Source organism: Haliaeetus leucocephalus, unplaced genomic scaffold, assembly GCF_000737465.1.
Source record: "Haliaeetus leucocephalus isolate CR32 unplaced genomic scaffold, Haliaeetus_leucocephalus-4.0 Scaffold752, whole genome shotgun sequence".
NCBI lineage: Eukaryota > Metazoa > Chordata > Aves > Accipitriformes > Accipitridae > Haliaeetus > Haliaeetus leucocephalus.
The window spans coordinates 435,775-450,475 of NW_010973188.1; the positions used below are offsets into that span (position 1 = coordinate 435,775).

The 14,701-nt window shown below is 37.4% G+C and overlaps 1 protein-coding gene across 1 annotated transcript in view; it reads left to right on the plus strand.

The window, feature by feature from the left end:
• Positions 1-14,701, plus strand: part of KIF6 (kinesin family member 6) — a 181,259-nt gene that overhangs the window by 66,136 nt on the left and 100,422 nt on the right. The window contains exons 11-13 of the mRNA XM_010581255.1: positions 5,847-5,952; positions 7,348-7,486; positions 9,554-9,766. Coding sequence (XP_010579557.1) covers positions 5,847-5,952; positions 7,348-7,486; positions 9,554-9,766 — 458 coding nt within the window. The remainder of the gene's footprint in view (positions 1-5,846; positions 5,953-7,347; positions 7,487-9,553; positions 9,767-14,701) is intronic.

A 14,701-nucleotide genomic window follows, 5' to 3' on the forward strand; every position in this document is an offset into this window, starting at 1 on the left:
TTCCTGTCATGTGAAATTAGCTATGATTAGCCATGATCCAGGTTTGATTAACACAAATTCTGCATGGAAACATTATTGAGAGCCTTAGTAAGCTAAAACTAATGAAGAATGCAGCAGCTGGCTTGCTGATGTTATTAACTACAACAAATAAAAGACTATTAGTTTAATATTTGTTTCTGCACAGAAATAGAGATTTTATCGTTTCTAAAATATACTTTTAGGTGGGGTTTTTTTTATGTTAGTTTAGTACTTTCAGTGTAAGTATCTTGTGACTAGGTACTTCTATTACAGATTAATGTAGCCTCTTCTGATGTAACTCACTAGTATAACAAAAAAAACCCTCAAATTTAAATAACCTAGATCAGCCATCTGACATTAAAAGAGTACCAAATCCTGAAATAAAGATACATGCTGCATATTTCCACTGCAGCAATTAAGTATGACTTGTAAGCAATTCAGTAATTTTCAATTCTATGTTTGTAGCTAACCCAATATAAACAGTTTCCATCATTGCTTTTTCCCATCAAGCTGAGTGCACTTTGAATTTCTAAGCTAATCAGTGAGAAGTCTGGGGGCTAAGTACTTTTTATAAAGGTCTCTCCAGTGAGAAATAGAATTCCTGGTGTTGATCTTCAGATGGTAGTATAGAGACCATCTCTTTATTCAGGTTTCTGCTCTGGTAAGAGGTATCTGTTACTAGGCTTTTTGTTATTTCATTACTAGGTCTTTGGGTTGATTATCTTTAATTTTAATTTTAGCTGGAGGATTATTCTTCTTGGTACTGATGCATGTCTTACAAAGGGCTTGTAATAAGCTCATTTTTTACATTGATAATAAAGAAATAGAACACCAAAACAAGAACTTATTTCTGCTGCAGTCCATGTCTCATATAAGAACAATAAAGTCCAGCACTGCTGTAGTGCTAGTCTTTATAAATAAAAAATCAAGAAAGAAAATGAAAAATGTCATCCTGCAAGCAATAGTGTTCATAAATACTATGGAAGGGGGGGTTGTATGTTTCTTGATTGGTTTATTTTTTTCTGCTTGATCCTATCTGTTTTTCATTAGTAAGCTTTAACGAAAGTGTGTTGGGCTTTTTTCCTCCCCTCTAGTTTATGAGTTACCGTGGCACCCTCAGCCATGTCTTAGAACCTACGTACATGAATGTCTTTGATTTTTCTAAATTATTTTCCTTTTGAGTTTTGGCAGTAGGTATAGTGGGAAATTAACGTTCAGCCTGGGATGTTTTGGGAGAAGAAAAGCTCAGTCACAAACTTAGAAATTTTTCAAATATGTTATGTATTCTGTGCCAAGCATACTCATTCCTTTTGCAAGTTCATTTTCAAAACTCCCTTCTTTGGGCAGCTTTATTTCCTAATTTCTATTTTGAGAGGGCATGCAAATATTAACAGTTATCCTTGGCATAGTAGCAGAAGCTGGTCATCAGTAAGTACAAGGATTGATTGCTCAGGTCTTTTTTGGAAAGAAACTGTAGTTATCAACTTTTCCAGGAAATAGAACATACTGACTATCTAAGAGAACTCTAGGTATATGGTGTCAGGGCTGAGCCACAACAACTGACCAAAACCACTTTGTTTTTATGCTTTTATAGTTATTCTACTATGACGGAGGTGAAAAAAGTCCTTAAGAAAAAAGACATTGTTATTTTACCTCATGATTTCATATACCATTTGCTCTGCCACATATGCATGCCTCTGAGTAGGCAACTAAAGCATGATTTGCTAGGGGGTTCCTGGATTTCTTGTTCCCTATGGGTTTCTTGTTCCTCTTGAACATCTAGGCCCAACTTGGTTCAGTGCTGGGCCGTTCTATGTGTTTTTCTGGTTTGATTCTTGCTGATGTATATTCTTGCAGCAGTCTTAGGTTGGAGGAAAACTGTTTAATATGCATTCCTCTGGTAGAGAATTAAGGATCAGAGATTAGGTGACTATCTCAGAAGATATTATTATTGCTAAGGAAAAAGATATTATCCACTTCCTGAAAGTAACTGAATGAAAACCAAAAGCCATTTTGGCTCTCCTTTACTTATAAAAAGGGTTTTCTCACTTGTGTTTTTTAATAAGAGGATGACTACAGCCTGTGTGTGATGTTTTGACTAGAAAGAATGTGTCAGAGTTATAACTCTAGATGCTCTATATGAATTTCTTAAATCTTTTACTGCCCTATTTTATATAATTCTGTGCTCTAGTTTTCATATATTCCATATATTTAATTTTATTTTTATAGATATTTATACAGATAAATATAATAAACTGTTTGAGTCAGGAACAGGATATTCATCTTGTAGAATTATATTGTCCTTTGTTTCCGAGTCACCTAGCAAGCAGATCTACCTGGTCTAATACATGTTATGAAAAAGAAAATGTACGGTCAGTATTCCTTTTTTTCTCTTTATTCTCTGTCTTTTTTTTTTTCTTTCCCCTCTTCCTGTTATTCTTTATTCTTTCCTTGATTTATTCTGTGAACATCTCTGGAAATGAATTGAAGTAGCATTGGGGTTTTTTCATTTGTAAACTGCAAATCTTGCCAGTGTATAAATTCATAGGAGAATGTTTTAAGTGTTTTCATAGTCCTTGAGCTGATAAATCACTTGGACAAAAAAAAAAAAAGGTTAAGTTAACTAAGATCTGTTCATTAAGAAGAAAAATTTAAAGTTGCATCTGTATCACATTGTCAGTTTATTTTTTACCTTTGTTTAATACTTCAGTATACTGGAAGAACTCCCAGAATATCCAGAGTGTTGTCAGACTGTGTGTTTATTTTAGAAAGAGTTCTGGTAATTTTTACATGGAAACCTAAAAAAATGGGAAGGATGTGGTGATTTCTGTTGCTGGTATTCATGGGGATTTTCACTGTTGCTTTTCTTTTTTTTCTTTTTCTTCTGTTTTTGTCCATAGTGTTTAGACTACGTTGGTCTGTTCTTGTTCTAATTCTTAAAGGTGAAATTTTAAAAATGTATCTAAAATACAGTGAAGATTCTGCTGTTTTCTAGAATTGGCAAAGAGGCTCAATTGGTTTATAACTTCTGATTTACATTCTGCTGTTTCAGACTTGACTCAGTCTTCTAGTGCTTAAATCTGTTTTGGCTTCTATGTAGTCCTTGGGACACAAAAAATGAATTGGGCCGTTGTATTCTTTCGAGAATGCCAAACACATTAAAGGTAGTGTAAGACAGAGGAAATAGCAGCTGATATCTATAACTACAGCTTGTCTATTTTGTTACTTGACAAATTAACCTTGACTCTTGACTGGCAAATAATAATAATTTTCAAAATAGAGTATTATTTTACAAGAATTATATATTCTTATTCTTTCTCTTGAAATACTTTAACTTTCTGTAGTGTTATTCTGGTAATGGTAATGGTGCAAGTTAGTGTAATTTTTTTCATTGATTCCCATAGCCTAAATCTGTGGTAATCTGAGTATGGGTAAATCCCTGGCAAACAGGTAATCTTAGTAAGGTTAAAATATCCCCCTTCTAATTTCTAGTTCAGGGTTAAAGGCCCGTTTTTATAGATGACTTCATATAGTCAGTCTAGACAGTCTAGTTATAAAAAATATTTTTTACTTGTTTTCTCTTACTCACTGTAATCAGTAAGGTGCTTAAGATAGTGACAAATACTAACTTTCTCTGTGTCTGTCGCATTCTCATTAGTAGTATAAATGCATCTCTTTTCCCAGTGCTTACACAAATGCCTACCTTCACATATGAAGGATTAATTGTCCTGCTCATTGTGCTTAGTGTGTCTGCAAAGAGTATGAATAACCTCTTGTACTACTGGCCTCTGTTCTGTTGGACTCTTCATGAAGAAAAAATCATGTAGCAATAAGTAAAATTTGGTCTCTTTTACTGAGTAATTTTTGTAGTCTCTTAACTTGAGAAGCAAGTCAATGCCAGTAATGCTTCTGTAACTAATATTTCTCTTTAAATATCCTCTCCTTTAAGCCCTCCACAGATACAGCTCACATTGACTTCAGGGAGTGTTCTATAAATTCAGAAGATGTGAATTTTGCACATATGATGAATGGTATAGACAACAGATTTGTCTCTTGTTCTTTAAATGAAATAATGAAAATAGGAAAGTATAGTTTATCTGAAACTAACTGAGGGTTACTCTCTTCTTTTCTCTCAAAAAATTCTCCTGTTTTGAGAATTGACACTTTGCCATAGTGAACTCTGGAGGAGATAAATAACCAAACCTATCTGTTATGTTTTCTAATTTTCAGTCTAGTTTTACGGCTCCTGATTTTCAGGTGTTTATCTCCTGAAAATGATTTTTTTTTTTTCTGTTTGTTGTGTATCTCATTGTTTCACCCTCCAGCAGGGAATTGTTACTACAGTATAGTAATGTGAGGAATCTCAGTAAGAGAATTCTTCAAAAGCAGGGCAATATCCCAGCCACCTACTTCAGGGTCAACTTTAGATACTGTGATATTTTAATGCCTAAAATTTTGGTATTTGGTTACAGTAAAGTGATTCAGATAGTCAAATGCAACAAGATCTCCAGTCCTGTAACTGAAAAGGATAAATGACTATTAAGTAACATTCAGAAGGCTTGTGTATTAAATGAGGAGCTGAACAAAACTAGTCCAAAATAAACACTAGGCACTGAGATGGTTCTGAACTCCTGCCCTTCTCTGGCAGTGGGGCACTTGATGCAGGTACCTTAGATACCTTGGTTTAGTCAGGTTCAGAACCTAAGTTCATCTTCTGAGGATAATAGCCTAAATAAACATTTAAAATCATAGAATTATGCTTTACAGGGCATATGGCTGTCATTGTTGCCGACCATTTGCCTACTAAGTTAATGGTAACAGCATTTGTCAGGACCAGGAAGCCTTTAATCTGAAACTGGTTGATGGAGTTCAAACTTGCACTTCCTATTTTCCAGAAATGTACCGTAGTAAAAGGGCTAAGGGCTAGTTTTGGTTTAGAATTCCTTTGCCCTTTATCTTGAGGATGATCTCCCATGCATCCTGGAATGCAAGACCTGGAGAGCTGGTGTGAGCATGCAAGAGGAAATCTGAGTCTATCCATATAGCTGTGACATGCAGCCCAGGAGCATGGTATATTATCACTCTGTAGGTATCCAGTCTGAATATTTTAATTTGGTTTTGAAAAAACAAGAGGATGCTTCTGTGACCCAGATTTTCTTATGAAGACTGAATTACCAAGATAAGCATTGCTCCTCCCTAAAGAAGATGTTGTCAGATGTTTGTTAAATAAGAACAAATTGCAAGAGAATAAGATACTAACTAAATTTCATTAATCAGAAGAAGAGCAGTAGGTCATTGGGAAATCTATAAATATGTGCATCAAAAGATAGGTTGCTTTGCTTAGTGATTGGAGCAGGTAATTTTATGTATGAAAGGTATGCTATCTGCTGACTCTTATAATAGAAAAGGAAGTAGATTTTTCTCTTGCACAAATAGCCATATAAATTAAAAAATCCTATGCCCAAGGCCTCTAAAAATCTAGTCTTCTGGGAGGGTAGGCTTTAGATCTTTTCAATTATGAGATGATATAAGAACAGAAGGTTATAAAATAAATGAGAAAATCTACTTCTTAGATGCTTTTAGTTCTGGAACTATTCCTTAGCATGTGCAAGTATGTTCTGATACAGAGTGCAGAATCTCCAGTATCAAATCCAGGTTTTAGTATGAGGAACAAAAGTACATTGCAATTGCACGGACCTTGAAGGAAAATAGCCTACTAATAACAGTCAGCTTGGTAAATCCTGTATTGTATTTGACACATTACTTTACAGAGTTGTCTGCTTCTTTGTGATTATTTTTTTTTCCTTAAAAATGCTATGTATTTTCAGGTTGGATGAGTTACTTGAAACATTTCTTGAAGATAATGATCCTGATAGCACTCTGGATGTTGGTGCTGACATGCGCAAGATCAAGTATTGCTTCATTCATGTGAAGGTATTTCTTTTAAACATAGATGGAAGTGCAGCTGGCACTGAAAATAACTTGAAGACATTCACAGTTGAAAAGTGTCAAAAGAAATGCAATACAGTTGAGAGGCATTGCAAAGGGGTAAAACAGTTGAACTGTGAAGAGCATGGAGGACTGATAGACAAGTGAAACTTAGTTGGAAAAATTCAGCAGCATTTTGTGGAAACTCCACTATCGTGGTTTAACCCCAGACAACAACCAAGCACCATACAGCTGCTCGCTCACTCCCCTTGCAGTGGGATGGGGGAGAGAATCAGAAGAGTAAAAGTCAGAAAACTTGTGGGTTGAGATAAAGACAGTTTAATAAGAAAAACAAAAGCCGTGCACACAAGCAAATCAAAACAAGGAATTCATTCACTATTTCCCATCGGCAGGCAGGTGTTCAGCCATCTCCAGGAAAGCAGGGGTCCATCACATGTAATGGTTACTTGGGAGGACAAATGCCATCACTCCAAATGTGTCCCCCGCCTCCTTCTTCTTCCCCCAGGTTTCTATGCTGAGCATGACATCATATAGTCTGGAATATCCCTTTGGTCAGCTGGGGTCAGCTGTCCCAGCTGTATCCCCTCCCAACTCCTTGTGCACCCCTAGCCTACTCACTGGTGGGGTGGGTTGAGAAGCAGAAAAGGCCTTGACTCTGTGTAAGCACTGCTCAGCAGTAACAAAAACATCCTTGTGTTATCAACACTGTTTCCAGCACAATTCCAAAACATAGCCCCATACTAGCTACTATGAAGAAAATTAACTCTATCCCAGCCAAAACCAGCATGCCCACTAAGGATCTTGGCATGCAGTAAATTGTAAGAGAGCATTGGAAGTTATTGGAATCAACACAGACAAGCTATTTGTATATGGATAGATGTAGCCATCTGTATTCCCAACTCTTTTGTTGGTGTTGTAAGCCCTTCTAAATCATTGAGCAAACATGATACACTTAAACTAGGAAGAACAGGTGAAATTAATAGGGAAAGCAATAGAAGATAATATATACTTTTCTGTATTTTGGGATATAGTTTTCCAATATAATGATGTATACATTCCTGATCTTAATTTATTGTCTTTAAATAATTAGGTTTTAGTTATATCATTAATACTGAAAGCTCTGTGGTACTAGAGAACACTGGAACCTATGTGAAGAAAGAGTAAAGTAAATTGTACATGTGGTAGTAAAGATCCACACATAGAACTTGTCCCATACTTGACACAATGCATATAACTTGACAGTCAACTAGTGGCATGATTTTGTTCTGTTGAGTTTAGGAAGGCCTTAGCTTTTCTACCATAGCTACACAGTCTCAGAGTAGAACAAATACATAGCTGGAGCTAAAGTTAAAAGTGTGCTTTTTTTCTTTCTTCTAATAGCAACTAATGAATCATTCAAAGATTTCTGATAAAAAGCTGCTCTCACAATACATCCCTGAAGAAAAAGAGACTAACAAAGAAACAGGAGAAGAATTGAAAAAACTGAAAGAACTTCTGCAGCAAAGAGACAATGAAATCAGTATCCTTTGTGAGGAAAAAAATAATATTTGGGTTTGAGCTGATCTGGCTACAATGGGTTTTGTGTGTGTGAGATAGGCATTAGCTGTATGGAAGGAAATTCTCTCTACTGACCCCACTGTGTTAAAGCAATTACTCAGTTCCGACTTTTATGTGGCTGGACTTCTGCTTTGCACCTGCTTCTACTTCAGTTGTGACGCAAACCAAAATCCTGGATCCAGGTACCACTTAGCTTTAGAACGGTCCAGCCAAGATCCAAATACTGTGGATCAGGCCACACCTAAAACATTCTTCTCAAGCAAATTAAACTATTTTTTAGACTAGGAAACTCCAATACTATATAAAGACCAACTTATTACCTTAAAAAGAATAGAATTTCCTGTATTATTTTTAGCCAAATGAAGTGCTACTTTGGGGACTATGAGGCTATTTGCCTTTAGAATAAATATAAAAATTGTACTTTTTACATGCAACTCTAAAATTTAAATTAAAGCTAAAGCTTTTTGCATATAAAAATACTAAACTGTTCAGATGTGATTTGTCCATTTCACTGCTTCACAGGAAACACACAAGTAGCTGCACTGTTGCATCATGGCTGGGAGTTGTTTTTAGCAGGTTGACAGAACTGTGGGCAGACCACAGCATCACTCTGTCCCTCACGTTGTGGCTACTTGGTGGGTAAAATTTCGAGATGGCAGAGAACTAAAAAAATGGTTTTGTTTTTGTTTTGAGTTTATAGGTAACAGATTCTTTTACGGTTATTAGTAAAAAGCAAACTCACTTGCATTCTTTGTGCTCAAGAATTCCAGATCGATTTTATGTCAAATGAGAATGCCTTTTTACATCGGGATGTAGCATGCTACCAGTCGGAATTGAGGTGGCAGGAAAGCTTCTCTATTTCTGCTCTGTGACAGAAGATAAGATGTTCATTTTCCAAGGTGCACTTTCAAATAAATTTAGTTATAACACTGACTTATCATTCCTTTTAAAAAATTCTTCAATTTTCATGTCAATTTTATGGTCTGGATTCCCAGAAACATTTCTTCCCGAAATAAATTATTTCATTAGTATGAGATTGATAATGAAAAAAAAAAGCAAAACATCTCTATCAAATGCACTTGTGCTTGATAGATATACAGCTTTGTTTGCAGAAGTACAAGGAGGAAACTTGTGTAAATCCATGTTAGAGTTATATAGGAATAATATAAAAATTAAGAGTTTGTACACAACACTGATTCACAGAGTCTGCAGCTGCTAAGTGACTGTACATCATCATTAGAAAATAAACAAACTATGAGGTCCTTCCTGCCTATGGTATCTGGGATCTATCATAACAATTGAATTGTAAAGTGTTTTATTATTACTACCTAGTCCAGTTAATAATATTCCTCAAAGACTACTTAGATTTTCTGCTGTTCATTTAGAGGATTAATTAGGATTAAAATGAATAGCATATCAAAAAACATATCACAGACTCCTGTGGTTCTGGCTGAGTGCACATAGGATTTTCATTGTAAGCCCTCTATAAGCTGTTAGACACAATGTATTTACACCAAATATAGTTCTAGTAAATGCATAGTGTTATTGGAATAAATTTCCTAAAGACCTTTTCTGCATTTTAGTAAGAATTCTTATTGTGAAAAGCTTAAAGATACACTTGCCAGGCTACTTGCAAGTTAAGGGGGTTTTTTTCTTTTGCTTGGAAATTTTGTTTATTACAGAATTTAAAAAATAAAAAAGGGAGTGTCACACAATGGCAATAAGAATTAGAGTTTTCATTCCTGTTTGTCTGTAAATGCTTTTAACAGGGGTTGATTGAATGGGATCAACAATTGTGGTCAATGTGTGAGTTTGTTACTGTTTAGTAAAAATTAATCTGCTCTTTGGAAAAACTAAGGTGGATGAATATAATTACAAAGAATTACGTCAAAATCCAAATTCACATTCATGTATAGGCTTCAATAATGTGCATTGTTCCACTTGGAAAAAAAAGACTTAGGGATGAACAAAGATGATTGTTTCTTTATAAAAAAGAGGTCCTTAATGATTTCCTTAATGTATCTTGCAGATATTCTGGTAAATATGCTAAAAAAAGAAAAAAAGAAAGCGCAAAATGCTCTTTTCCAGCTTAATGCTGCCTCTGCTTGTTCTACAGTCTTGGACCAGTCTCCTCCTATAAACTTGGAAGAAAGTCAGAGCCCATCTAGCTGGTTTAGTCTGAAAGAGGCAAAAGATTTCAGCTCTTCAGTTCACAGACTACCTTTTCTTTCCAGAAAAACAGGTTAGTTTAATTAATTAAGTGAGCAGTTATTAGATTATTACAATACAGTTTACAGCATATCCTTCAAATGTGTACCAGAACAAGAAACTTATTTTCAAAATCAGCTGTATTGTGCTAATTCTGTATCCACAAATGCAGGGATTTAAATTTATAGCCCTCTCAAGGTGCTGAAGGCTTTTATAAACTGATGTGAATACTCTGTTGAACAGTCCTACAAAACCAGAATATAAATTCAGTTGCAGGCCCTTGAATCTTTGATTAAATTCTCTGAAAAGGATATTTTTAGCATAATTCATTAAAAAATGCTAGGAAATAATATTTTTCCCCTGGATTTGAAAATACTGGCTTTTAACAAAAAAAATATCTAAACCAGAACTGCAGATATTGAGAGAATTTTTGTGCAGGCATTATTAATTGCACAGTATCCTTAAACACCAATGAACACAAATTTTTTTTCTTTTTTTTTTTTTAATCTTCCAGCCTAGGAGAGAAATCTTACATTCAAATAAAACGAAATTTCATTTATTATGCTTCTAGCTCTGATATCACAATGTAAACACAAAAATTTTTGTGATTAAGAATTTTTTTTTATATTATACACTTTAGATATCTGTGTTTTATTTAGCATTTTTAATAAACCATAGTGGTTATTTCTATTGTTAAAAAAATTAATGTGATTAAGTGAAATGAGAACTTAGTTCCAGAAATGACAAATAGCTCCATTTTTGTGCATGTGAGCAGCTTTGGTGAAATGGTACCTTTTTGGAGCAAGACCTAAGTGTGAACAAAGTAAAAATTCTCATGTATTTAAAAAAGATATATTTTAATTGTTCCTCAAGTGGTTTAATAATTCACATCACTTGCAAACAAGTTAGAGCTGAATTCATAAACAATGCATTCATTTAGGATAGCTAACACATTCAACACCATTTTACCATGTGCCATGCCTTTGTCAGCAGATGAGTACTATTTGTCCGGAGGCAACTTAAAGGTTTTTATCTCTAATGGTAAAGCCAGTGTATTGTTATTCATACTTTTTTCTAACTGAGCTGTTTTTTAAAATTTAATAGGTGAGCATATCAAATGTTCATTGAAAAAAGAATTATTTGGGACAGATGGTTGGCACAGGGAATCTGTCACAATAATGAAATATTGTCTTTGGTTAATCAATAAGTAAAAGTAAATGTAATTGATACCCATCCTGTTCAGATAACGAGTCTTAAATGGACATCAGTCTGGGATGAGAAGATCGTTTTGAGATAAAACTTTTTATATGATTGAATTACACATTATATGGTTTTCTCATCCTGAAAGTAGCTGGAAACCTACACCCTTCTTTCCAGTCCTCTTTTCAATCAGTTTTGAGTCAGGTTCTGTTACTCTGTATCATTCCACATGGATGTGAAAACCACAAAGTCCTCAATAACTAAGATGCTAAGTGTGAACATAAAAGTCTTCCCTTACGTTCACTTACAGTTTATTTATTTTTAAACTTTCCAGTTATATTGCTTGAGGGCTACAGATAAATTAAAAGTTATTTTTTGACTATTTTAGGTGACTGTGTACTTCTGCATTCCTTTAGAGCAGCCTGACATTCTGCTACAAGCCTAGTCCAGTAATGTTGGCAGCATTTGGACTTACAATCTTCTGTAATGTATAGCTGTTATAATGATAATGCCTTAAAACGATGTTTCTTAAAACGCTTGTGTTATTGTGCTCAGGGAATACTTAGAATGGCAAACATAAAAAAATGGTAGAAACACTGTTAATAATACAACATATACAGCCTTGCCAGTATGCCTTAAACCCAACCTCGGGAGACCAATTGTCTCTGCAAGAATATAACTGAGACTCCAGGCTCTTTCGTGCCTTTGTGTTTCTGAAAATGACAGTATTTTCTACTTAATATATAAATAACTTTATTTTTCTCTTTCTTTTGTTTTATTTCTTAAAGTTCTGAAAGTAACAAGCTTCAATATTTATCTTCATATTGTAACTAACATTTATATTAAAAAATTCTTGTAGACTGGAGTTTATATATTTTTCAAATTAGCTTGTAGGGTTTTCACAATTTGATTCTCTGTGGTACCAAGAGACAAGTTTAAGAAAAATTCACTGTAATAAAACTTCTAAACATATGCAGACAGTTCATCAGAAAATGCTGAAAAAGGTCTCACTGTGTACTTATACATAGTACACATAAACCCACCACATCAGATGTAAAGTCTTGCTACAGGAGAATTTTAATGAAACTTAAATAAATTTTTTTTAGAAGCATTATAGCTTTTCTGTAGTCTTTAAAATTACATTTGAGATTTTAAAATTTTATTTGAAATGTTAATATATAAAATACCAGAATGGGTAATGACCCAAAATTTCAGAAAAATAAAAAAAGCATTTAAGAACATGCAGTAATAGTTAGAATAGAATCATAGAATCATATAATGGTTTGGGCTGGAAGGGACCTTAAAGATCATCTAGTTCCAAGCCTCCTGCCATGGACAGGGAAAGCTTCCACTAGATCAGGTTGCTCAAAGCCCCATCCAACCTGGTCTTGAACACTTCCAGGGATGGGGCATCCACAGCTTCTCCAGGCAACCTGTTCCAGTGCCTCACCACCCTCATAGTGGAGAATTTCTTCCTTACATCTAATCTAAATCTACCCTCTTTCAGTTTAAAAACGTGTGGTGAGTTGACCCTGGCTAGACATCAGGTGCCCACCAAAGCCGTTCTATCACTCCCCCCTCTTCAGCTGGACAGGCGAGAGAAAATGAAACAAACAAAGCGCTCGTGGGTTGAGATAAGGACAGGAGAGATCACTGTCCAATTACTGTCACGGACAAAACAGACTTGACTTGGGGAAAATTAATTCAATTTATTACCAATCAACCAGAGTAAGGTAATGAGAAATAAAACCAAATCTCAGAACACCTTCCTTCCACCCCTCCATTCTTCCCGGGCACAACTTCACTCCCAGATTCTCTACCTAACCCCCACAGCGGTGCAGGGAGATGGGGAATGGGGTTTATGGTCAGTTCATCACACGTGTTATCTCTGCCGCTTCATCCTCCTCAGGGGGAGGACTCATCACACTCTTCCCCTGCTCCAGCATGGAGTCCCTCCCATGGGAGACAGTCCTCCACGAACTTCTCCAACGTGGGTCTTTCCCACAGGCTGCAGTTCTTCACGAACTGCTCCAGCATGGGGCCCTTCATGGTGTGCAGTCCTTCAGGAGCAGACTGCTCCACCGTGGGCCACCCATGGGGTCACAAGTCTTGCCAGAAAACCTGCTCCGTGGGCTCCTCTCTCCACAGATCTGCAGGTCGTGCCAGGAGCCTGCTCCAGCGCGGGCTTCCCATGGGGTCACAGCCTCCTTCAGGAACCCACTTGCTCTGGTGTGGGGTCCTCCACAGGCTGCAGGTAGATATCTGCTCCACTGTGGACCTCCATGGGCTGCAGGGGAATCTCTGCTCCGGCGCCTGGAGAACCTCCTCCCCCTCCTTCTTCACTGACCTTGGTGTCTGCAGGGTTGTTTCTCTTACATGTTCTCACTCCTCTCTCCAGATGCCGTTTCTGTGTGTCCCACAACTTTTTTTCCTTCTTAAATATGTTATCACAGAGGCGCTACCACTATCGCTGACTGGCTTGGCCTTGGGCGGCGGCGGGTCCCTCTTAGAGCCGGCTGGTATTGGCTCTGTCAGACATAGGGGAAGCTTCCAGCAGCTTCTTACTGAAGCCAACCCTGTAACCCTGCCCACTAGCAAAACCATGCCACATGAACCCAATACAGACCATTATCCTTCATCCTATAACTACACTCCCTGTTAAAGAGTCCCTCCCCATCTTTCCTGTAGGCCCCCTTTAGGTACTGAAAGGCTGCAGTAAGGTCTCCCTGGAGCCTTCTCTTCTCAAGGCTGAACAACCCCAACTCTCTCAGCCTTTCCTCATAGGAGAGCAGCTCCAGTCCCATGGTCATTTTTGTGGCCCTCTGGACTCACTCCAGCTGGTCTATGTCTTTCTTATGTTGGGGGCCCCAGAGCTGAACACAGTACTCCGGGTGGGGTCTCACCAGAGTGAAGTAGAGAGGCAGAATCACCTGCCTCGACCTGCTGGTCATGCTTCTTTTGATGCAGCCCAGAATGCAATTGGCTTTCTGGGCTGCAAGCGCACATTGGTGGGTCATATTCAGTTTTTCATCCACTAATACCCACAAGTCCTTCTCCTCAGGGCTGCTCTCAATCCATTCTCTGTCCAGCCTGTATATGTGCTTGGGATTGCCCCGGCCCACATGCAGGACCTTGCACTTGGCCTTGTTGAACTTCATGATGTTTGCACAGGCCCACCTGTCAAGCCTGTCAAGGTCCCTCTGGATGGCATCCCTTCTCTCCAGCGTGTCAACCGCACCACACAATTTGGTGTCGTCAGCAAACTTGCTGAGGGTGCACTCGATCCCACTGTCCATGTCGCTGACAAAGTTATTGAACAGTGCTGGTCCCAATACTGACGCCCGAGGAATGCCACTCCTCACTGCTCTCCACTTGGACATCGAGCCATTGACAGCTACTCTTTGAGTGCAACCATCCAGCCAATTCCTTATCCACCGAGTGGTCCGTCCATCAGATCCACATCATTCCCATTTAGAGACAAGGATGTCATGCGGGACAGTGTCAAATGCTTTGCACGAGTCCAGGTAGATGATGTGTTTGGCTCTTATCCACCAATGCTGTAACCCCATCATAGAAGGCCACCAAATTTGTCAGGCACAATTTGCCCTCAGTGAAGCCATGTTGGCTGTCACCAATCACCTCCTTATTTTCCATGTGCCCTCGCATAGTTTCCAGGAGGCTCAGCTCCATGATCTTTGCAAGCACAGAGGTGAGACTGGCTGGCCTGTAGTTCCCCAGGTCTTCCTTTTTTCCCTTTTTAAGAATTGGG